Raw genomic sequence first — 26,027 nt, 5'->3', positions numbered from 1 at the left:
GGCCCATCCGCACTAGGCGCAGCCGGTGCCCCGCCGGTTCTCCGCTCTGCCATGGCCAGCTCATGCTGTCGCTGCCTCTCTCGATCTTGGCGCTCCTTCTCTCGGTCCTCTACTTCCAATTCCCTGATCCGCAGCTGGATCTCCAGCCGCCGCAGCTCCGCTGGGCTGGCCCCTGCCCTAGATGGGCTACGGCTTGCAGGCCTCCCGGGAGACGCTGTCTCATCTCTCCGTTGGGTTCCAGCGCTCCTCCCCCTCTCTGAGCCTGACACACTCTCAGGGGGGGTCTGGCTGCTTCCCCTGGGGACAAGATCCTGGCCCTGTGGCTGGTCATTCTCTTCCAGCTGGGTAATCAGCTGGGCCTTGGCTGCTTTCCGCACAGGCAAGCCCCTCTCTCTGCACAGCCCCACCAGCTCTGCCTTCAAGAGTCGGGCGTAGGCCATCTGCCCGCTGGGCCCCTCGGTGCAGACTCACCAGTCTAGTGCTGCAGCGCCCCACGATTCCCAGGAACCGCTTCGCTCTGTCTCCAGCATGCCTGGCTCCAGGGCTCTTGCTTCTACTGCGCCTTGTCGCTTGCCGCTGGAAGCTCCATCCACGGGGTGCAGTGCATCCCGCTCCTGACACCAGTGTGACGGCGCGTTGGGGTCCCCCGTCTCCTGCACCCCGAAATGGCGCAAACAGACTGCACCAGCCAGTGGAATTGAGGGTGGTTTACTGCTCCTCCAGCACAGCGCAGCACAGATGTAATCTGGTCACAGGAACTGGGCTAGGATGCCTCAGGCCCCCTTGAGATGGGGGAGACTGGGCCCCTAAACTCCAGCTCCTCTCCCTAGGCTGTCTCATCCATGCCCTCCGACAGCCAGCAACCAACTCACCCACTTCCAGCCCTGCCCCCCAGCCAAGGCAGCATTCCACCTTCCTTTGTTCCTCTCCATGGGGGGTGTCTGGCCACTGGTTTGCATAGTGACTCATCCTGTTTTGCTGGGTCGTGGTACCCACAGCAGCCAGTGGGGGTTCCCCCAGAGCCAGCAGCATAGAAACCAGCCAGGTACCCCCACTACGTCACACAAGGTGCTAGCACGGGATTATATGGTTACAGATAAGCTAAAAAAGGGAACTGGTGTTTGCCACCAGAAAAGGAATTGGGTGGGGCTACCTACACGAGGCTATGCAAAAAAAAAAAAAAAAAAAGGAAAAGTGCTGTCAGATAGTCAAGAAATCAAGAGGGACATCTATTTCAGATGGCTTTAGGGCTTTCTGTTTTTTCAGGTGACAAATTTACCGTAATGTTTTAACTTACCTTTTTTAATTTGAATGTCATTTGTTTGCTGCCTACAGTGGTATCAGATACACTGAGTATGCCAAGCTTTTCTTCAAGTTTCAAGCGATCTCCAAGAGTTTTTCTGAAGAAAACAATTAAAGAAAAGTCTTTGTCTATTCTTGTTACTATCATATTGCTATTGTAAAGACCAATAAAACAAAGGAAATCATAAACTCTACAAAACAATTAAATCCTATAATTTGCAAAAAATGGGGTTGTACCTCTTTCATTCTTCACACAATTACTAAGCAACATATGCAGTCAATGCAAATGAAAAGTTTCTGTTATTCTCTTAAAGTATTGCTCACTATTCATGCATTTTTCAACTCCAGCCTTTAAAAAACAATAAATTCAGGCCCTAGTTAAGACACCAACCAGACTCAATTAGATCATGCCATCTCACTGAACCAACATGTGCTGTGTCAGCAGTTTTCTATGGAATATCTGGAGCGGCCAGTAGCAAACAAGTTGCAGTACATACACTAGAAAGAAAAATATATTCATTTTTTAAAGCAACCTTAGTTTCTAAAGCCAGAAACACTTTCTACCACAAAAGACTACAATTTATTTTGAAAATGTACCCCATTACAACTGGTATTTCTGACTCCTCTACCTGTAGCATCTACTCGATTCAATTAAAATAACGTTTTTGATATTGTCAGTATGGGAGCTCAATATAAATCACTCTAAAAAGTAGCTTCATCCTACTTCAATATCAGGAGAAAATACTGTACACTTACTACAGGTTTACATTTATAAATTGAATCAACCCCCATGAATCTGCACTAATGTATGGAAGATTTTTTTCTGACTTAGCATGACAGACCATGATTCCAGAAGGAGCTCTATGTGGACAAGCCCCTTCTACCACTGGCACTTAGTGTTTGTTTCCACAACAGGGAGATCAATGCTGCGGTGGATTTATTGAAGACCTTCTAAAATGACTGCAGACCGCTCTTCCGTTGACTCCAGTACTCCTTAGGAACAAGATATACAGTAAAACTCCGTTGGTCCGGCATCTGATGGTCCAGCACTCCTGGGCTACGTCTACACTGGCCCCTTTTCCGGAAGGGGCATGTAAATTTCACTAGTCGTCGTAGGGAAATCCGCGGGGGATTTAAATATCCCCCGCGGCATTTAAATAAAAATGTCCGCCGCTTTTTTCCGGCTTTTAAAAAAGCCGGAAAAGAGCGTCTAGACTGGCCCCGATCCTCCGGAAAAAGTGCCCTTTTCCGGAGGCTCTTATTCTTACTTTGAAGTAAGAATAAGAGCCTCCGGAAAAGGGCACTTTTTCCGGAGGATCGGGGCCAGTCTAGACGCTCTTTTCCGGCTTTTTTAAAAGCCGGAAAAAAGCGGCGGACATTTTTATTTAAATGCCGCGGGGGATATTTAAATCCCCCGCGGATTTCCCTACGACGACTGCTGAAATTTACATGCCCCTTCCGGAAGAGGGGCCAGTGTAGACGTAGCCCAGATGTTCCAGCACCATCAGGAACCCGGAAGTGCTCTGGGCAGCCGGACCATTGGAGCTGCTCTGCCCCCGGCTTCCTCGATTCAGCCGCTGCTAAAACTGACCGGCGGCTGAATCGGGGAAGCCAGGGGCAGAGCAGCTGGAGTGCTGCCGGGTAGGTCCCATAGCGCTGCCCCTCGGGGCTGCAGGACCAACCTGGCAGCACCCCAGCTGTCCCAGATTCAGCCGCTGCTGAAACTGACCAGCGGCTGACTCCAGGAAGCCCAAAGCAGAGCTGCTCTGCCCCGGGCTTCCTGGAGTCAGCCGCTGGTCAGTTTCAGCAGCAGCTGACTTGGGGACACCTGGGCAGAGCAGCTGGGGTGCTGTTGGGTTGGTCCAGTAGCGCCGCTCCTCGGCGCTGAGGGACCAACCCGGCAGCACCCCAGCTGCTCTGCCACAGGCATCCCCAATTCAGCCACTGCTGAAACTGACCAGCAGCGGCTGAATGGGGATGCCTGGGGCAGAGCTGGACTATCGGAAGGGGGGGCTATGAGGGGTCTGAGGTGGCATCCCTCCACCCCACCCCAAACCCCTCATAGCCTCCCCCTCTGAAAGTCTGGCATATCTGATAATCTGGTACCCCCTGGGTCCTAAACGTGCCGGATTATCAGAAGTTTACTGTATAAGGCGAGTCAAAAGGAGAGATTCTTTTGTCAATCTAGCATGATGTAGACACTGCAATAAGTCAACCTAGCCTATGTCAACTACATGTTATTCAGATAGCTGAAAGTGCTTAACGTAACCCCATAGTGTAGACCTGCCTGTAGAGTCTAGGCTCTTTGAGGTAAGGGCTGTGTCCATTATGTATCTGCACAGTCCCTAGCAAAATGAGGCATTGATCCAGGATTGGGGCCCTATATAGTACAACAGTACTGTCATGCTAACTGCAAACAGGACAGGGCCTAAATGACCAATCAGTAAGGAAGATGGAACTTCATTATGTAATATGCAACATTTAGTGAGACAATTATAATTTACTTTTAAATAGGCTGAGTTATAAATGCTCTAACATAACTGTAATGAAGTCTTAAATTGTTAAGATTTCAACAAAGATGCAATAGTGAGATGGAGAGAGACTGTCTTGTTTGTGCAAATTATTACAGAAATGTATTACTGATGCATATATTTCACAGATTAATTTTATGAAGGGAAACACAGATAATCATAAACATATCTGTGAAAAGCAGTCACAGATCACTGAAACTTCTGAGGATCAAGGGGCTGAAAGACCAGGCCCTTAGTATGGTGCCAGGGAGTTTGTAGGATCTTGGTTAAGTAGTAATTTATATATATGAAAGGCTTTTTCATATGAACTATGCAAAATTACTGTCAATAATTACTTTTCTCCCATGACTAGGTATTTTGACTCTGGTTTTCCTCCAATATATTTTTCAGTGAGAACTTGTAAAAACTTGTGCTATTTGAGAAGACAAGCTAAGCCTCAGAGCTAACTATGGCAGGAGATCAGTCACTAACAGTGTAGCGGGTGAAGCTCACTTTTCTCCCCTTTGAAAGTGAATGAGAGAAATGTGGCTACTACCCAGCAATTCTCTGGTCGACTACTTGCATGGTGCTTCCGTCAGAGGAAAAGGAACGTAGAGAGATGTGCCTGCATATATGCTCTCACACAAATACTGCTTAAACATCTAAGTTGCAAGATACAACACCACCATCCATAAGGAAGGGAAAGGAAACATACTTTTTATTTCCTTCAAAAACATGGCCCAATGGATACACAAAGAGTACAGTTACATTTTTTTTATTATTTATATCACCATAGCACCTAGGATTCCCAGACATGGACCAGGATCCCATCCTGCTAGGCTTTGTACTTGGACAGAAAAAAAAAAGATTGATTGTAAGCTCTTTGTTTCTTTCCCAAAGTGTAAGACAAGAGACAGCAGATGGATACAGACAGGAGAGCACAAGGAAACAATGAAACACTACTCGTCAGCACAATAAACCACAGGTGTCATGAGATCAACATATTTGTTGCATTTTTGTAGGCATCAGAGCAGAGGGAGTTAAGTAGGAAGCAACGGAGAAAACACAAAGGTGCTATTTGAAACTTTTAATAAGTGGATGATGGAGGTTGCCACAGACAGGTCAATACCTTGACAGAGAATGAAAGATGGGGCGGGGGGGATACATTCGGAAGGACTTAAAAGTGAAGATGAAAGGCTTATGTTTCATGAAGAGAGAAAGCGTGGAGCAGAGTCAAAGCACTGTGGTAGGAAAATGATCTTTGCAGCAGCACTCTCAATAGATACGAGTCCTGCCGTGTGCCATTTATCAAGCCTGGTGAAAGGTATGTTGCAGTAATAAAGATGCAATATGTTCTATGATGAGGACCTGGATGAGAGTTTAAGCTGTGTGAGATTGGTAGGAAAGGTCATAGTTTAAGAGATATTACTCAGAAAGAGTCTGCAAGATTTGGACATGTCCTCATGTGCATGCTGAGTCGAAGAGGACACCCAGGTTGTGGGCCTGAGCAACAGGCAGAATGTTGGTGTTTTCTAACTAGGGGTGTTAAGATAGTGTAATTGAATAGTCCTGTAACCACATGAAATCTTAGAGGTTACATGAATATTCAACAGTCTTCCAGGGGCAGGGCAGGCAGCCAGTGCACTCCCAGCCCTACTCCTGGGGAACTTCCTGCCACCCCGTGCTGCTGCTTCTGCATCACAGGCAACAGCATGGGGTTGCAGGCAGGGGCTGGTCTGCAAGGAGAGCCAGTTTAAAGGCCAGCTCCCTGTGCATAGCGGCTGCCTGCTGCTCCATGCTGCTGTCTCTGAGCTCCCCACAGACAGAGAATGCTCTACCTCCTGTGGACCAGCTTCTGTCCACAAGGAGCCTGCGTCTGCTGCAGACAGAGGCTGGTTCGGCAGCAGCTCCTGTCCACGGACAGCTTGGACTCCCTGTGGACAGGGATTATTGCAGGGGACCAGCCTCTGTCCGCGGTTGGCTAAGGCTCGTTGCAGACAGAGGCTGTTCCATGGGCGACGGAGCAGCCTCTTTCCATGGCCAGCCTGGGCCGGAGGCTGCTTCCCCCCCCGCATGCTGTTGCCTCTGATAAAAGCAGCAGCACAGTGTGGAGGGACACTGCAGAGCTGGTTCTAGGGGGAAACAGCTTTTAAGCCAGCTCCTGCTTGCTCCACATCACTGCCTCCTACAGAGGCAGCAAGAGGGGTGCAGGTAGGTCTGCGAAACCAGCACACGCAGGGAGCCTGCTTGCAAGCCAACTCCCGAAGCATATCGGCTCCTGCCTGCCCCCTCACCTTCCATGCTGCTGCCTCTGTTTCAGAGGCAGCAGCATGGGGGGCAGGCAGAGCCAGTGATTGTGGGGAACATGCTTAAAGCCAGCTCCTCGTGGGCACTGGCTCTTACTCCCCTACCCCTGGTGATACAGAGGCAGTGGGAGGCGGGGAAGAGGGAGTGCATGCAGTCAATAAGATTAACTTGTTGACATCTCTATTTTCAACATGACCAATAAAGATAGCAGCAGGAAGGGTTTTGGTTGTTTTGCATGATTTGGGTGAGAAAGGGAAGGGGAAATTAAGAGCTCTGCTTTCACCATGTTGAAATTGAGTTGATGGCTAGATACCCATGATGCTTTTTACTTTGGACAGAAAAAGCCATGTCTGGAGTAGATGGGGTAGATCTGTGAAGCTGTCAGTACAGAGATAGTAGCAGAATTAATGTTTGTGTATAAAATTCCACGAGAAGGTGTAAAGGGAGAAGAAAAAGTGACCATGGACAGTCCTGTGAAATCCCCACAAAAAGTTGTAATGGGGCATAAGAAGAATCTGCTGAAGGAGCAATGAGTGGGAGAATGCAAACCGAGACAGTCATTGAAGCAGAGAACAATTTCAAGAATATGGTCAATAGTGTCAAATATGGCTGACAAGTCAAAGGAGGAAGAGGAGGGAGTACTGGTTCTGAGCTGCGACTACACAGATGTCATTAGAGACTGCTCTTAAGCACTCTGTTACATTTAAAAATTTGCTTCAGAATGCTCCTATCCTGAGAATCCCTGACTTTATGAAGAAATTTACAGTATACACTAAGTCTTCTGAAATTGGGCTTGGAGCAGTGCTGAGTCAGGAACCTGACAAAGAAACACCCAGTTTTATATAAGTCATAAACTGTTTCCCCAGGAAAAAGAACACCTTGCCATTAAGTGGGTAGTGGAAGCATTAAGATACTTAATTATGTTGGTCACAGACCATCATTCTTTAAATTGGCTAATTCAAATCAAAAGACAAGCATGTCAGAATCTTCAGATGGTACATGCCACTACAATCTTCCAACTTTCAGTACATTGCTCAAGAAGTCAGCATAAAAATGCTGTAGACAACTTCTCTTTAGGGCTAGTGTTCTTTACAGAATTCTACCATGTTCTAACATGGTTCTAAAGAATAAAGCTAGCTGACACTATGATGACTATGCCTTTATGATAAGCACAGACTAGGACAAATCATGCTCTTCATCAGATCAGCTATATGGGATTATAAACTGACGGCTGCTGATAATTAAAGGTTTTGGAAGAGTTTGGGGGAGTACCCTATGTGCAGTCTTGAATGCTGCCTGGATGAATGTAAAAAGGATCACTCTTCATAGAACTTGTAATTTAAACATTTTTCCCCCCCTATGGAGAAAAAATTTCATGCGGCAAGACAACGGCAGCTCACTGAAAAAGGATGCAATGTTCTGTTTAGTCTACCTCATTTGTAATAATTATCCTGTTTCTTCTTCATTTAATCTGTTATCACGTCATTATGTCTTATTTGTGTTTCGCCTAACCCCATAGTAGGACCATGTCTTGATTTACGTTTGTAAAATATCATGCCTACTGGTAATACAATAGGCACTTTTTCCATTAGGCAGTAATTTTAAAGTCTATTCATCTGCCATCACTGGTACTCCCTTTTTTCATGAAGAGATCAGTATTCACCTTGAATTTTCTCCTCTATGACAGAAACAGTGATTATACTCTCTCTCTGGGCTTCTCTCCTTTTGTACAGTGTTGTACTAATTTCTTCTGAATTGTTCAGTCTTATCTAGTGCTGACTTTAGACTGTTTACTTAATCTTTCAGTTTGATCGCTTAAGTTAAGTTTCCCATCTGTTTGTGTTTCCTCTGCAGTCATTTCATTTAAGATTGAGGAAGCATTTGAGAGTTTCCTTCAGTGGGACAGAGCACCTTAAGAACTCATTGGGTGCACTTGCAAAAACAGTAACAATAGGCCATGTGCTTCCATTTCTTTCCATGCTGTAATGAAAATCAGAGCATGCGCCACTTGATCACAATTTGTTCTCCTTTAAGTGGCAACACAAATGCACATATGATCCACTCTCCTCTGCCAGAGCACCCAGAAACTTGACATTACAATCTGTATGCCTTTGAAAAACTCAAAAGAGCACAAAAGAAGCCCCATCTCCTGGAATGAAAAGAAAGAAAACAGCCACGAACAAGTAAATTGAAAACTTAATTCATGAACGGAAGAAAATTCTAGATAAGGAGTTGAAGCATCCAGAACATGTATGCTTTATGAACATAAATCTTCAATGTGTAAAATTTGCTAATAAAAAGAGAACAGGGGTGCCTGTCACTTAACAGACGGAACATGTAGATTGTGTGGGCTTCTTCCCAAGGTACTTTAACCTGACTGCCATATGCATAGATTTTGGAGCACTAGCTTCTTCATGTGTGTTGACAATAAGAAAGAACCCCCATACGCATATGAACTGCAGAGATTTTGTGATGCTGTGTTTTAGATAGCACTCCATAAGAGAATTGGTTCTTGTGTCATTTTCAGTTTGGGGATTTCTATAGAGCTTATAATAAACCCAAAGACTGATAATGCAGAACCAATTTTATATCAATACTAACCAGTCCTAAACATACTTAGTTCAGTGTTTCCTTTCAATACACATTACTGTATTTCCTAACTATTTCTAAAATGCCCATCACCAGACATGTGAGTGACATAATGGTATTTTGCCAAGTCAGCTATATATGAATGGCAGCAAAATGATCATCGCACATTAGCATGGATGCATTTCGTTCACCATTTGTATGGAAAATGTTCTGGCATTTCATTGCCTTCTTGTTATAGCATTCATTTTAGTTAGAGCTATGCTAAGCACTTGGCATGCTGTGACATATCTATCTCAGCAGCTGCTGTCTGTTTTTCAAGACTTATTAGTTTAATCACAGCTCTCCAATTAATAACATTGTAATAAAAGCCTGATTTTCTGAAGTGCTGCACATATCTAGGTGAAATCAATGAGACTCTCAGGCACTAAATATTTGAAAAGTCAGGATACTTTCTGGCATCTCTAGTAAGGCAGAAGTGCTTTAGGTATAGAAGCCTATTGCTTTAAGTAACAGCTGAGTTAAAGAATATAAAAACTGTATTTAACACCACTAGTGTCATAAGGCAGAGAAGGCAAAAAAAACCAAAAACAAAAACAGTGGGCGAGTTAGTAGGTTATAGATTTTTGTAATATGCCATAAATCCAGTGATTCTGTTTAGTCCACAATTTTTAGTGTCCAACAGAGTTATGAATTTAAGCTCCCAACTCATCTTTGGAAGGATTCCTTTGAGGGTGAGGACTGAGAATTCAGTTGTAGAGTGATCGTTTTTTGATAAGTGTTCACCCATAGATGACAGAGTGTTTTTATCACTGTTCTGTGAAAGTGAACTTGAGAACATAGCGGTTTTTGTAAGTAAAATGAAAGAAATCCTATAACCTACTAACTCTCCTGCCCCACCCCAGCTATTAATTTTTCCACCTCAAAAAGCTTGTCTAACCAACAGAGATTTGTTCAGTTAAAAAAAAAAAATACTACCTCTCCCACCTGACCTCGCTAATATCCATAACCAACAAAATTATAACACTACTACACACAAAACATATGAAACTCATACAAAATGTTTTGACTCTGGCTTTTAGCACTACAAGGAGAAAGCCAGGAGACTAGAACTCCGACAATTGAGACAGCAGATTAGTTTTTAGAGTATTAAGATATTTGTGACCTATCTAGGTCAAAAGATGTTTTTACTGTTTGCTTCCAGCAAAGACAGGCTTATTTTGTAAGCATGAGGAAATCATGGGGTATTCTATGTTTTCTAATGGGGACAGATCACACAGGGTACGACTGCAAACCCCTGTATTCACATCGGTGAATTGATACTCACATGGAGTAGTCCCACTAAGCACAAGGGGACTGTATGTATCAGTAACTGATCACAAGTATCAGGTACGTGTCCCTAACCTGGTTCCAAATGACAAACTCTTAGGCTACATCTACACTGTAAGCTTCTTGCACAGGAGCATGTCCACAATGCCATGTGCTTTAGCGCAAGAGTTGTGCTTTTGCGCAAGAGCGTCCATGGCAGTGTGGACACTGTCTTGTGCAAGAAAGCTCTGATGGCCATTTTAGCCATAGGGGTTTCTTGCGCAAGAAACCCGCTGCCTGTCCACATTGCCTTCTTGCGCAAGAGGGCTTATTCCTCGTGGGGAGAGGAATAACTCGAGCAAGAAGCCCTATGTTCCGATGCTTTACTATAAATTTACTTGAGCAAGAACAGCCGTTCTTGTGCAAAAAGCCTGCAGTGCAGAGGTAGCCTCAAAGTAAGACACAGGGACTACACATACCACATTCACCTAACAGGATAATAACAGATGAACTAAGCATCAGTGCAACCTATGCCTCTTAGTTACCATGGCTGGCTGTAGAAAATGCTTTTAGGATCATTGTGACAACTAAATAAAATAACCTGGGCCTGCATTACTACCTAAACCATCTTTATTAAATTAAAGCATTAGTCTTACTTCATTAACTTTTGCTTTTTGGCAGAGTCCTTGAAGCTTCTGAATTCCTCCCCTGCTTTAATTTCAAAGAATTGGGGTTTCAGTGTTGTTTGCTGATCCTCCTTGAACCTTTCCTGCCGTTTTACTTTTTCCTCTTGGCGTAGAAGTTTGCGCTGTTTCCTGACCTCTTCAACCCAGCCTTTTTCATCATCTGAAGTCTCAGAACTTTCTGCATCACTTGGTTTTCCTTCTGGTTCTTCCTCCTCTTCCTGCAGACAAGAATAGTTACTCTAAGGAACCATTAACTGCTTTTTTAAAAACTATTTGCCCAATTAGAGTACGTGACAATCTCTACATACATCCAATTTGAAGAGGACTAGAATTCCAACAAATACAGCATGCAGAACAGACTCAAATTACATTCACAGACACACTGTGATACAACAAAAATTAATATATTTAGATATTAATATTAAGATCTGTATATAAATCTTAATCACAGTCATTTATAGACTGATTAATAATTTTCCATTGTTATCTTGTCCTTTCTAAGATCATATAAATGAAAAGCCTGAATTACTGTAATAAAAAACAAAGAACTCTAAGTAATCATAATCTAAAAAGAGAAAGTTTTACCTGCTCTTGTGCTTCTTGCTGTTCTAAAATCTTTAGTTTCTTCTTTCTTTTTTCACTTATTTTAGAAACAAGTGGATTAAGCAGCCTAAATTCTTCACTCTTCTCATCTACCTGGAAATCTGGGTTCTCAAACATGACTTTGAACCGGTCATCAGTGAGAATGTTAGGCAGATTCTAGAAAAGAGAAGAAAACCAAGAGTTGGTTACAAAATTTTGAAACCTATGCTGGTACAATGATTTAAAAAGTAAAGCTCATTCAATTACTACTGAGGTTTTATTAAGCAGGAAAACACTACTGGTTATAAAGTACTGATTGCTTGGTGTTCCTAGACCAGAGGTTCTCAATCTGTGGTTCATGAGCTCCATTCAGGTGGTATAGTTCCATTCAGGTGTGCATAGCTCCATTCAGGTGTGCATAGTTCCTTCTGAGGTGCATGCCTGGGCGGCTGCACACACTACACCACTAACTACATGCCTGGATCCTGGAGAAGATGCACAAGCAAAGTGAGGTGGTGGCCTTGGGGGTATAGTGAGGAGGTGGGAGGCAGTGGTAAGAAGATGAGGTAGGGAAATTTGAGACATGCAGGGCTAAAATGGCCAATCAGGCAATTCTCCCCAGCTCCAGGGCTGAAGCTGATGGGGAAAGAAAGGCCCCCCTTCCCAGCCTCAGCTTTGCAGCTGTTACACTAGAGCAAACCCCTGCTTCCCAGCCACAACTCAGGGGCTGCCTCAGCAGGGGAGAGAGGAAGAACCCACACTCCAGCATGGTGGCTATCGCAGCAGGGGAGACTCTCCCCCCCATTTAATTCTCCGCCCCAGTTCAGCAGCTGCCTGGGTAGGGGAGGGAAAGCCCCCTTCTTCCTAGACCCAGCTTACTTGTGCTTTACAATAGTTAACAAATGGTACAAACATTTGGAAAAATCATTGAGTGGTCACCCTCACCAATTTTTAAGTGGTCCACAAAAAGAAAGTTTGACAACTACTGTTCTAGTCCATTTACATCAAGAGCTATTCCATTTGTCTATAATATGCTTTACCATTTTCATATACATCACATAAAAACTATTCCAATACATCTGTAAACAAAATATGTACTGCTACTCAAACTACAGGAATCTACTTTCCAACATTTTATATTTCAAGGTTAGTGCCATTACATGTCATTATGCACTACTACTGTTGAGATGACATAATAGTTGAAATATACTTTTAAAAAAAATAATTAAAGGACAGCTGTTTAGTACGGAATCAAGATATCTTCTTTTCTAGATCTAAGTATCTCCTGCTTTGCCCTAATGAAACAGCTGACAAAAAAAAAAGCTCTGATGAAACCAACTCTTGTATCAACAATGCATTGTTGAATGTACATTAACTTGGACAAGTCTCAGCAGCTCTCAATTAATCAGCCATGTTTACAGGTTGAGAAAACTGCTTGACCAGGATGGTTCCTTCACATAAACTATGCCACAGAGATGCATTTCCATTCACAATTCGTAAGACTATTTTAGTAATACCTTTTTTTTTTTGTTTTGTTAAAGGGCTCTATGCATCCTGCATACTCTCTTTTTTCCCCTCCTGCCACCAACCTAAAATACAGCAGGGGAAGAGGCAATTGTGTCTGTTGTATTAAAGAGCCTGATCCTGCAACACTGGAGCCAATGATAGTTTTGCCACGGAATTTACTTGATTTAGGATTAGGAATAAATTTATAAACCTCAACAAATAGGCTTCATATTAAAGATTTCCTCAAGAGGTTTCTCTTTAAATAAAAAAAACACCCTTTTGTCTGATACAGCAGCAAAATTACTACCACAAGGGCTCTCTCTGGTCCAACAATTTGTTTTCACAGCTGCTTAGAAAGGAAAAAACATAAAAGGGTTTAAGGTTTAAGTTATAAATGCTCAGTGTCTACAAATGTCTGGCTAATGATTTAATCTAAAAATAAACAGCAAAACAACAAAAAATAAATCACCTGTCTTTGGCAACATTTTTAACACAGTTTCACAGAAATATTCAGAACTTGCATATTTATATGGTGTTTTGTTTGTACTTTAATGCACACTGTATAACATGTGTCTCTAAACAAATATACTAAATGAAGGCTGAAACTTTTGATAGAGGCACAGAAAGTTTCATTTGAAAACTCAACCACTGCGTACCTTTTCATCCCTTTATCTCTTCCTACCATTCCACTGATGAGCCAGGAACTCTCACCAGACCAGACACTATATGAAGCTTATGTCTGCTCTGCTGACTATATAAATTCCAATGCTATTTTGTTGTAGGAAATAACTCAGTCTCCCTTTTCATCTATATAGAGTAGTGTTCCTTAAACTCTTTAAAACCGAGGAACACCATTTTTTTTTGAAATGAGGAATACCAAGGTTTTTTGTTGAGCCAAAAAAAAAAAAAAAGGGGGGGGGGAGGGTCGGGGGAAAGTTATTAAGAAAAAAAACATCACCTGCCCCTTTAAGGGTGGCCATTTTGAACTCTGTTCTCTGCAGCACAGTGGTGTGCCACAGAACACAGTTTAAGGAACACTGATAGGGTATGTCTACACTACCACCCTAATTCGAACTAGGGTGGCTAATGTAGGCAACCGGAGATGCAAATGAAGCCCGGGATTTGAATTTCCCGGGCTTCATTTGCATGTTGCCGGGCGCCGCCATTTTTAAATGTCCGCTAGTTCGGACTCCGTGCCCGCGGCTACACACGGACGAACTAGGTAGCTCGGATTAGGCTTCCTATTCCGAACTACCGTTACTTCTCGTGGAACGAGGTGTACCAGTAGTTTGGAATAGGAAGCCTAATCCGAACTACCTAGTTCGTGCCGCGTGTAGCCACGGGCACGGAGTCCGAACTAGCGGACATTTAAAAATGGCAGCGCCCGGCAACATGCAAATGAAGCCCGGGAAATTCAAATCCTGGGCTTCATTTGCATCTCCGGTTGCCTACATTAGCCACCCTAGTTCGAACTAGGGTGGTAGTATAGACATACCCATATAGAGTAAAGGGAGTAGTCTCTACAGCATACTAGGAAGATGTCAGGGCAAATTTTATATGGCTCATATTGGAAAGTCTTAGAATTGTGCTCCACAGCTCTGCCACTGATTTGCAAACTGCTATTTTTCTCTCCTACTCAATAAGAAACATTTATTTAAACCTGTCTGCATTTAACATCTAAAAAGGTTGTATTAGAGCTACTGTTGCAGCAGAGTGAACAGGTTTTGACTACTTTATGAAGTGAAATGAAGAGCAAAGTGTAAAAAAAAAAATACGCAGTTAGTTCTTTGGGCCAAGCACTATCTCTTCCTATATATCTGGACAATGACTAGTACAATGTAGGCTGGGGTGGGCAAAAAGGCCTTAGCAAGCTGGATTCAGCCCTGCCATTCCCTCACTCTTAGCCCAATTAGAGTCTGGGGCAGGGGAGCATGCGAAGTTTCCTCCGCTCTGTCCCCATCCTGCAAGCAGTGTGCGGCGCTTGGAAGTGCCACGTGCTCCTGGCAGGGCTGGAGGACACTTTGAACGCTCCCCCATCCCTACACCAATCAGGGCCTGGGGGAACGCGCAAAGTTTTTTCCACTCTGGCCCCATCCTGTGAGGAGCACATAGCACTTCTAAGTGCCGAGCGCTCCTAGCAGGGTGGGAAAAGACTTTGCACGCTCCCCCGCCCCCAGGCCCTGATTGGCCTAGGGGCGAGGAAGCATGCAAAGCTTCCTCCAGCCCTGTCAGGAGTGGCTGGCGCTTCCAAGTCTCCTCCCAGCCAGGGGCATGGGCACCTAGTAGGAAAGGGGGGGCGGGCGAAGGCTTTTCCCACCCCCAGACCAATCGTGGTCTGGGGGTGGGGAACCCGGAAGTATCCTGCCCCTTCAGCTTGAGGCCCTGCCCCTTCCGGTGTGATCCGGGGCCACTTCAAAAATTTTTGGAGCAGCAAAAAATTATTGCCTATCCCTTTTGTAGGCACTACTATGCTCTAAGTAAGTAAATAAATAAAAAGATTTATTTTTGGATACATTTCTGATCAGAGAGTTTTTGGACTCTCTCTCCCTATTCAGCTCCACAGCAAATGTTTAATCACTACTAGCTTGCTATGTAATTGGCCAGATGTTATTTTACTGTACTCATGATTCTTCAGCACTGATGAATTCCACTGTAAAGTCACTTAGAGGTGTAGTGTACAATCACATGCAAAATCCTTATAATCTAAAAAGCAAATGCATACTGACCTACAAATCTGCCTAACCATTTGTAATAACGAATACAATGAACTATTTATTATTCTGGTGATTCTGTAAAGTTCGGGTCACCTTCTACATAAAATCTTACCTTTTGTTTCTTTTTTCTGGGAAGTTGCTGTTCCTCTTCCTCTTCAATTAACTTGAGTGCCAACTCTTTATTAACTTTTGGAAGTTTCTAATGAAGAAAAGGAAATGTAGAATTCAACAGTATATTATTTTTTCATGCTTAAGAAATTTTGGCCATTTGTGAAATGCATTTCACAATCATGCATTTTGTTCCAAGGACAAAAATAATCACATCTACTTTTTTCCCCAAAATTAAAAAAGTTCAACACAAATTCGATAAAAACTGGGTTTTAGCCACTGAATATAGTTACAGACATTATAATAAAAAATGTTTAATCAGACTAATGATTTCCTAAGATCTAAATGTAGAAACAACCATGGGTCTTTTCCCTATCAAGTTAATAAGAAAGGCCAAGGATCCCAAAACAATACATTGTCCTTTGGCTTTCACATGCTAGCTGCTGACTATGATGCCATGTCAGTTTCAGAAGAGGACATTCATCTACATAACAGAGCAAAAGCAATGTTAACAAGACATCTAGAAAGCTGCAGAAGCTCTACTGTCTTTTTGATTACTGATTCAAAGGAATTGGTAGAGTAGTATCAAGATGCTGAAGCATCTTTGGCATTGGAAGGGATATATCAGGATAGCGAGGTAGGAAAAAAAATCGTGGGTTTTTTTTAATCTCTATTTAACTTAACTTTTTCAACTTGCACACAGAGCACATTTTATCTGGAAATCCTTGATAAACACACATGGAAGCCAATGATACCATTTTCACAGTCACTTTTCAGAGCAGAACTGCATTTTAAGGAATCGAGTCATTCGATAAATCTCCAGTTTTACATATAGAAGTTGAAAGCTTCTTTAGGTCTTGAGTATCAGGGGAGTAGCCATGTTAGTCTGGATCTGCAAAAGCGACAAGGAGTCCTGTAGCACCTTATAGACTAACAGATGTATTGGAGCATAAGCTTTTGTGCATGCATCTGACAAAGTGGGTCTTTGCCCACGAAAGCTTATGCTCCAATACATCTGTTAGTCTACAAGGTGCCACAGGACTCCTTGTCGCTTTTTTAGGTCTTGAGTAGTCTGTGGAAATTTTGAAGTATGATAAGACTAAAGTGTCCTTTTGCTTCTACTGTTTCATCCCAATTTCAAACTGGAATCCTTATACAAGTGAATGCCACAGTTCAATATTAAAAAAAGGTAAATAGATTGAGGCTGCAATTTGATTTCAGACTTCTGGCAACATCAACACACTCATGTATGACCAGAAACACCATAAACTTTCAATTCAATTACAGCTCTGTGGTGTAGTTATTTTACATTATTCCACATGAAAATTTGTCTCTAAAAATGTAATCACTGTGAATAGGATTCTACCTTTAGTTGAACTCTTTGTGCACGTGTTTCTTCTATCTTCTGTCTAATTTTCTCTTTTCTATATTCCTCATAGGCAAATGGGTTGACCATCATTTTCACCTTTTAAACACAAACAGAAAACATTAAAGAAAGGAAACAAGTAATGCAGGAGTAAATATATAAATTAATACACATACTGTATAAATAGTACCAAAAAGTACCAAAACATGGATCAGACTTAATAAAATAACTTTATTTACCTTATGATACAGTCGTATGTCCATGAAAAAACCATGCATATATGCTCGGAGCAGTGGGGATCCAATGAGATGGGCAAGGCCTGCGGAAAACAAAATAAAACAAAAATAACCCCCCCCAAAAAAAAAAAAAAAAAATCAGTATGTTTTCAGAGGACTTCAAAGGAGTGCAGGATATAGGAAGCTCTCCCAAATAAACTGACTGAACACTTGATTAAATGAAAACAGAAGTATTTCTGTGAAAGTATCAAGCTCACCAATATTCACATCCATTCTATTGTGTCTAAGTAGTGCCACAAACTATTATGTTAAGTTACCAAAGAACTTGAGCAGACCGACAAAAATGTCTTTTCTTGTTGATGTAATAAATATTTATTTAAAAAAATGCCCATTAGCCCACAGTTTAAGGACAGTTTACCAGGAAACATTATTTGTGAGGCGAGAGCTTTCTGAATGTATGTACGTGTTGGATTTAAACATCTGAATTACAGTTTTTGGTGTGGCATACTGATGGTTTAATTAAGAGTTTTTGCCTTGGGTCACTACCTTTGAAGAATAGGTATGTTAAAAGATATAAATACAGCACCACACCAGTTCATAAAACTGTCACCCTAGGCCCTAACCTAAATAAAGAATAAAAATTTCCAAATGGAAGAAGAAAGTGAGAGCATTTATCTTCAGACAACTCTATGCAGTTGAGATAAAAGGAGAAGTTTTCTTTAAAGCAAACATTACCTATAGATTCAATAGTTTCAGAAATTAATAAATCTTGGCTAAAAAACAATTCCAGAAATAATCAGTGTAAATCTCTTTTCTCTCATCTAATAATCATAGGGATGGAAAAGACCTCAGAAGTCCACTGAGTCCAACCCCTCCTAAAAGTAGGACCAATCCCAACTATATCATAGGGCTGTTAGATATTGTTTTATTTAATAATCGTGTAACTGCATCAAATCTTAGTGGTTACACGATTATTTGATAGTCCCCAGAGGTGGGGTTGGGCAGCTAGTGCAGTGCGCTCCAGACCCCAGTCTAAAGGAGTCCCTGCGCCACTCTGTGCTAAGGATGTTAAGAGGCAGGTAATTCACGATTAGTTGATAAGAGAAGGCTAGCTCAGACCTGGCTTGCACCAGGTCCAGGAGCTATCCCTGCTGAAGCTCTGCAGTTTAAATGTAGCAAGAGCCCAGCGCGGAGGCAGCAAGGCAGGGGGGAACAATACTGGAGAGAGAGTGCTGGGGGGAACCATTTGTAAGAGGATTCCTTTATCTACGTACTTATGACCTCATCACTGCAGTATCTGAGCATCTCATAAGTTTTTAAAAGTAGAAACAACTTTTCCTCTGTTTCTCATTTTTGCAAAAGAACCTCAAAGCACTTCCTCCGACATGCACTGTATATCAACCTTCTCCTCATGGCAAGAGACAAGCTGTGAGCAAAGGTTCTCACTGAATTGACAACGATTACCACAAAGTAGGGCAATCAAGATAGGCATGCTAGCAACAGTGGCTAGGATTGTGAAGACCTACTTTGAATAATTTTCTAACAGTCCCTTCATTACTATACAGCACATACACACTCAAACTGCAGACCTGCATACATACAGTAGTACTGCGAGTGCATTAAAACTGAACAAGGAAAAAAGGACAAGAAACAGAAAAAATAAATAAAATGTCTCTTGAATTTTACCTAAATTTTCAAGATCTTTTCTGGTAACAAATTTGTAATCATCATAAACTGTGCTCTCTGGATTCTCTTCCAGTTCTTCTGTCAAGTTGTCCAAGAATGAGCACCATTTCGGGGCAGGACCTAAAACCTGTGGATATGTTAATAAGATTTCTGAATTTATATACACACATCCAAAGATAATGCATATCCAACTCCTCACATCTTCTACTCTTCTACAATGTGGAAATAAGTTTCACTAAAGCCAAATAGGCTTAAACAACATCTTGAGAGCACAGTTAAACTTACAGCTTGTACAGGTTAAACCTCTCTAGTACAGTACTCTCTGGTCTGGCAACATCTATAGTCCAGAATGATTTAGTTAGCCAGATGTCCACTTATCACGGGTGTGGCCAAGTTTCCTGTGGTCCCATAAAGTTTATTTACAGCCACCAGTCCTGGCTCTCAGTGTTCTGTGCTGTTATTTAGCTTTAATTTACTTCTAAATGTCTTCTAAGAGTCCAATAAGCTGTACAAGTGTTGGCAATGCTGCTAGACAATATTGACTTCCTGTGGTCTGGCAAATTCTCTGGTTCGGTACTGGTTAGGTCACGAGGGTGCCAGACTAGAGAGGTTCAACCTGTATTACAGAAGTACCTTTGTATACTACTGTTTGACAGCACTAATGTTAGAATTTGGATAATTTAATCTAGGTCAAAAATTTAGAGGCTTCTAGTTTAACCACTTCAAAATGTGACAAATTGAGCTGATTTTATATTAAAAGCCAAACATGATGGATACAGATTTCAATTTAACTAATGATACTAGAAATCAAACAAATCTTTTACATTCAACTGGACCTTGAATTAGTATTACTAGCTCACTGAGCAATAATGCAAAATCCTATTTTGTCCTATTCATTTAATTAAAATGCTTGTGTGCAATTTACACACTTTCATTAAAAAAAACCCCACTACTCTGAGCTGATATTTGGAAATATTAAAGAATAAATAATGTTAAGACTTGCAAAAATCCTACATAAAGGATACAAATATATAATTTTCATCTTGTGTGAGATTTGAACTCAATTAGTCTAGGTTATTAACATATTTTCAATTCATGCTTCCTCATCCCAAAAAGAGTAATTTTTTTTTTTAACACCCCTCACTTTTTCCAATGCTGATCTGAATCCTGATTATACAATGACAACCACTGTGCTAAGCCTATTGTTTTAATAGGTGTGCTAGGTCTATGGAAAAAGATTAACACAAAAGTCTTCTCTCCAGAGGGCAACATGAAGAATCAATGGGAAGCTTGGGGTATAAAGGAGGTCACTAACTTCAGCAGAATGGAACTTTTAATAATCCACTTTCTTTTTTGTTCCATCATTATATATATTTGAAATGGAAAAATGTCACAATAGACATGGAAATGGATGCTGTTCAAAAGGATTTTTTGGCTACATTTGATAATGAGATGCATATTATTTGTTCTTAATGAAGAGAAGACTGTTAGACCAATAAGCATCTCCCAAAAGCTCTGATGAGAAGACATTCCACTCAAATTTGGAAAATTTCACAACCCCCCCATCCTTAAAATGCATTTTCTTCAGATAATAACTATGGTTGTCTTAAAATACTAGTAGCACATTCCATAAGGGAAGGTTACTCACCTGTACAGAAACTGCAGTTCTTTGAGATAGTTATCCCTGTGGGTGCTCCACCTTAGGTGCACCAGATCTCCCACACTGGCACCCCATGAGTGCAACTGACCACAGGCACTGATATCACACATCTCCGATCAGAGGCGCAGTGGCGCTGGTGCACCTAAGGTGGAATACCCATGGGGACACTCCTCAAAGAAGAACATTCAAATGTATTCCATAAAGTTTAACCCACCAATGCAATATTCTCTTCTGTAAGAAAAATATTTGGCAGATTTAGCAGGGTTCCTCATTTTGTTTAATCGGCTCTATTAACTGGCTTTATAAATATCCTCTGCTATTTAGAAATTTGCAGCACTATCTTTTAAAACCAGGAGAAATAATAATAACTGTGATCCAAGTAGGCCACCACAACAAACAACACAGCTAGAGATAACCATACCATTCATTTTACCCAGATTAGATTGTCCCTTGGAAAATAACAGTTGTTTCTGACAACAGAAACAGGTGTCCATGTAATCAATAAAGTTGGATTAAACAAATCTCCATGGCTGTCTGAACAGCAATAGCCACTTGACTAAATCTGTGTAACTCAGCAAAATCTCTTACAGTCAATCCAGTCAGGCACTTTTTCCTCCTTTTAGATCTTAAATGTCTCCAATTATATTTCCTGTTTTTCCTTGCTTCAAAGCAAAACGAAAAACTTTTAATAAAACTAGATTTCAGTCAACTGAATACTAGCGTTCCAGCCTTTCATGCTAATTCAACTGGTCACTACTAAATGTTGTGTCATTACCATAGCTAAAAGAAAGGACTTTTCCTAGTCACATGTTTGCAGTTATTTATATTCTTGTTTTGGACATAATTCTATTCGCTTTTTTACCTACTTCATTGCTCAGCTAGCTATTCTTACTTTTTGAAAGTGTATTGCATAAAAATGAAGAAGTGAAGTGTTTTCAGTTATTATTTTTTAATAAAGTATAATAAAGTCTGTCTTCTGAAGAGTCTTTGAAATAAGTGGAGTTCTTGACTCGTGTATTTTAATCCCCTAGAAAACTAGCCCTTCACAACATTTTGCTGGAATACAGGTAGTCCCCGGGTTACGTACAAGATAGGGACTGTAGGTTTGTTCTTAAGTTGAATCTGTATGTAAGTCAGAACTGGTGTCCAGATTCAGCCGCTGCTGAAACTGACCGCCAGTTCTGACTTACATACAGAATCAACTTAAGAACCCCAGGCGTCCCCAAGTCAGCTGCTGCTGAAACTGATCAGCAGCTGATTCCAGGAAGCCCGGGGCAGAGCAACTCTGCCTCTGGCTTCCTGTAGTCAGCGCTGGTCAGTTTCAGCAGAAGCTGACTTAGGGACACCTGGGGCAGAGCAGCTGGGGTGCTGCTGGGTTGCTCCAGTAGTGCCGCTCTGGGCACTACTGGACCAACCCAGCAGCACCCCATCTGCTCTGCCCCAGGCTTCCTGATTCAGCCGCTGCTGAAACTGACCAGCAGCGACTGAATCAGGACCTGGGGCAGAGTAGCTGGGGTGCTGCCGGGTTGGTCCAGTAGTGCCCAGAGCGGCGCTGCAGGACCAATCGGCAGCGCCCCAGCTGCTCTGCCCCAGGGTCCAAAACAAAAGCCTGGTCTGCTGGGGGGGGGGGGCACACTAGCTGCGCCCCCCCCCCCCCCCAGCAGACCAGGGACACGGGGAGCAGAGCCGCAGCGGCAAAGCCTCAGAGGCGCGGGACCCCGCCGCGGCTGCCGCTTCAGTCCCGGTGCCTGTGGTCTGCTGGGGACCGGCAAAGCCTCAGAAGCGCGGGAACCCGCCCGGTGCCCCTGGTCTGCTGGAGACGGTCTCCAGCAGACCAGGGACACCGGAGCAGCTTACGAACGGGGCTCTCTCGCCCTGGAGCTCGCAGGCAGCAACCCGCCACCTCGACCTCCGGGGCGAGAAAGCCCCGTTCGTAAGTGCGGATCCGACATAAGTCGGATCCGCGTAAGTCGGGGACTGCCGGTATTGCTTGATCATATATGAAGTTCCTGCTTGTCACTTGGACAGCTTTTTTCAAAATAGATACCATACATTACTACCAAATCATAGCCTCAGATTACGTCCAACATAAAAGCACAGGTTATTTTAGATGTCTGACTGTCCTGTTCCCTATTACCAATGCCACATCTAGGGGAACAGACACTCCTTCCCCACCTGGGGATCAGACTCTGCTCCATGAAAGGTGACACTTCAGTGGGAGACCTAGACTAAGTGGTTAAGATGCACGTAAACCAACACAGATAAAAACACAAGTTACACAATGCTACTAAATCCAAATGGAGAAAAATGCATTGAAATTGTCAAATTTTCAATAGGGTGCATTTGTTAAAAAGCTTTTGTATGTCTAAATGGGCACATAATTACAGTTGCACACGCCCGATGTTTCAATAGCGTTGCTTAATTGAAGAGAGACTACAGCAAGCCTAAATGACAGAGGAGAAACAAATGGGTGACCCCCAGGATATGGGTGGAGATTTACATGTGCAATTTCATTTTCATCATAATTAGTTCTCTAATTGCACAATGAAGTTTAGTCAATACACTTGCATGAACAATTAATTATGACTCATGTAAAACATACTATTTTTAATTATTTCTTCTCTGTTTCCTAAAATTAGAGGTATTGATCTGAACAATCATATGCACTGAAAAGGCAAGAGAAGGAAGAAGGAATTTTTACCTTATTTACAGTCAACAACAAAGAACAGAATGTTGTGTACCAGAATTTAAAGAGGGAGGTAACATCTTGCTATCATGACCCTGGGGCAGTAGAAGACACAGGTAAAAAGACTGGCTGATTCTGATGTGAAGCAATGTACTATGGGATCTCAAAGGGAAGAATGAAACATTAATACAAAATACAAACCATACAAACTTTTTTCTACACTAATTTAATTCTGAAATGAACTTAACTAACTTTCAAAGTGAATTATCCAATTTGCACTAATGAGTTAATTTAGAAGAACTGCACTGTGTGGACACAGTCCACTTTAATTTGAAAAAATGGCAGCCTGAAATAAAACCAATATGAAGACAAACATTTAAATGCTTCCAAGTTATAGCCTTGACACATTGCTTTCTATTTCTTTTCAAGTTTTTAAGGCTGCAAATTCATGGCTTGGGTATGACTTCAAGCCTGAGAACAGCTTTTGTTCACTGCCTTGTTTAGCTGGAGTCTTAATGAAGGACAAAACAATCTTCTACTCATTTAGTGCAATGAACCCAAACAGGTGGTCAAGATATGCCTGCTTCCAGATACAGTCAACGATCAGAAGAACTAGTCTTTTAGTCATTTTCCAGCAAATATTGTTTTTCAATTGTCTCATAATAATCTACATAAATCAATCTTTCCTTATCTATTGTATAAATTATCAAAATCAGCCATTTCAATAAAGAGTAACTCTGCAATCACATCATGACTGACTGCAGGACCATGGCACATCTGTGGTTCTAAATTCTCTGTCCCGCTACTCTATCTTTTTTGCACTGCTGAATCAGGCTGCTCTTTTGTTTTTACAAAAATCCAATAAAGAGTGGCATGTATGCTTCCATACTTCACTTACATTTACAATACAGAAGGAACCAGAGGTCCCAGGGTGAGATATCTCCAACACAGACACAAAAGAAACAGTCCCTCCCCAAAAGAGCCTGCAATCTTAGAATCATGTGTCTTTGTTAGCATATATCTGACTGCATCTCAATATATAGCCCAGATCCAACACTGGTTACATTCAAGCTCACCATTTTGCAAAATCACATGTAATAAAAATCAGTTAAAATATGGATGTATTATGAAAATATATGAAGACTTCATCTTGCTGTTCTATTGAATACACAATATACTGATATTTAATTTTCTAAATTGACACTACAACACTTACTCCTGAATATAGCCCATATTTCATTTTGAAGGAAGTAGCCCATCTAAATGCAGACTACACCAAACAGCTCAGGTTGCTTAGTTAAGCAGGACAGTGCTCCTTATAAAATACATTACACTACAGCCACTATTATTTTATGCTCAAATGTTTACATTAATAGTAACAATTATTGAATATTATAATATCAAAAGTCCTTCAGACTAAATTCTGGGCAATTAGCAAATTTTACAGTAATAATTGTAAGGAAAAAGCAAATATCTTCCATCATCCAGTGAGTTAGAAGGGACCAGTAACTTATCATCTTGTTTCTTAGTAAGCTAAATTAGTCCAGGTAAAACTTCCTTTATGACGGGGGTGGGAAAATTCCAACCCATGTGTTGGATCCGGTCCACAGGGTTAGTCCCTGGTAGTCCCCCACCTCCATGTTTACCTGCGCCTCTGCAGGTATTGGAGGATCATAGCTCTAGCTACCCGCCAATCACCGTGAATGGCGATTCATGGCCAGACGGAGCTGCGATCTTCCGATACCTGCAAACATGGAGGTGGGGGCCCGCCAGGACTAACCCTGCAGGCTGCGGGGGATTTTATTGCCACCCCTTCTTTATGAGCTAGATCATGTCCATTAATTGTTAGCTCTGATAATAATAAAGAGCAAGAAACTGCACTTTCTCTTCATTAACCCTCTGTTGTGTAGCTCCAGTTTTCATCTTTGCTCTGTGTAAGAGTCCTTAACTGCAGTGTTCTGTTCCCCAGCAGAGTTCACATTTCAAATCATGCCGAAATTTTCATTGCAGAGCACTCTCCTATGTTTCAAATGTTAAGTAACATGCACAGAATTTTTTTAATTGAATTGCAAACTCCCTCCTTTGACAGCAGGGAAGGGCCTAAAAGACAAGAGAAGTAAATTCTCCGTCACTTACACTGAATGTTTCCTTTTCCACCATACATGCAGATACCGTGTGAGGTTTTTTTTTTTTGTGCTTCTAGAGGGGTGAAGTACAGTGTGAAGAGTGATATGGCCCCAAATATAACTTCAGTAGTCTAGGAGGACAGCTTGTCCCTTGCTGCCTAGAGGTAGCAGTATTATTCAGAATCTGGCAGGGCTTCATGCTGTGACCTAACTCCTAGTCTCTTCTTGGACACCAACCCCACTGCATGCCCAATGTGCTACAGCTTGTATGTGGAGCGCTAACTGGGCTATTATAGAGAAGAAAATTCCTAGGACAGTCTCCATTGTAAAGCCAATTGATTCTGTGGGTCTGACTTAGTTTAATATCTTTTACACAGATGTGGTTAGTTTGTTTGCAAAGCAGTCAGTAATATAGGGGCCTCTATTCTTGGGTTCTCATTGTAAAAATAAAAAATAATCCCTGTTTTTTTTCCTTTCTGTAAGGAGGCAGAAGATTTGAACCTCAAGCATCTCTTTAAAAGATGCACATAGTTCAGTATTTCTGTCCTTGTACTTTGTGTATGTTTTTCTTTTGTCATGTTTATGCAAATATAAAGACAGTGCAGTTTATTTACTCAGCTGAATGAAAGGCTGAAGGAAACCATCTGCAAGTGCTTGA

The 26,027-nt window shown here is 41.9% G+C and overlaps 1 protein-coding gene across 1 annotated transcript in view; it reads right to left on the bottom strand.

Annotated features, from left to right (window-relative positions):
- NOL10 (nucleolar protein 10) overlaps positions 1-26,027 on the bottom strand; it is a 98,393-nt gene that overhangs the window by 11,158 nt on the left and 61,208 nt on the right. The window contains exons 14-20 of the mRNA XM_075923499.1: positions 18,898-19,024; positions 17,215-17,294; positions 16,976-17,074; positions 15,614-15,700; positions 11,285-11,458; positions 10,670-10,917; positions 1,298-1,400 (exon numbers count right to left, since the gene is read on the bottom strand). Coding sequence (XP_075779614.1) covers positions 1,298-1,400; positions 10,670-10,917; positions 11,285-11,458; positions 15,614-15,700; positions 16,976-17,074; positions 17,215-17,294; positions 18,898-19,024 — 918 coding nt within the window. The remainder of the gene's footprint in view (positions 1-1,297; positions 1,401-10,669; positions 10,918-11,284; positions 11,459-15,613; positions 15,701-16,975; positions 17,075-17,214; positions 17,295-18,897; positions 19,025-26,027) is intronic.

Source organism: Pelodiscus sinensis, chromosome 3 (genome assembly GCF_049634645.1).
Source record: "Pelodiscus sinensis isolate JC-2024 chromosome 3, ASM4963464v1, whole genome shotgun sequence".
NCBI lineage: Eukaryota > Metazoa > Chordata > Testudines > Trionychidae > Pelodiscus > Pelodiscus sinensis.
The sequence above is the reverse complement of the archived record's forward strand: the minus strand, read 5'-3'. Positions and strand labels throughout refer to the sequence as shown.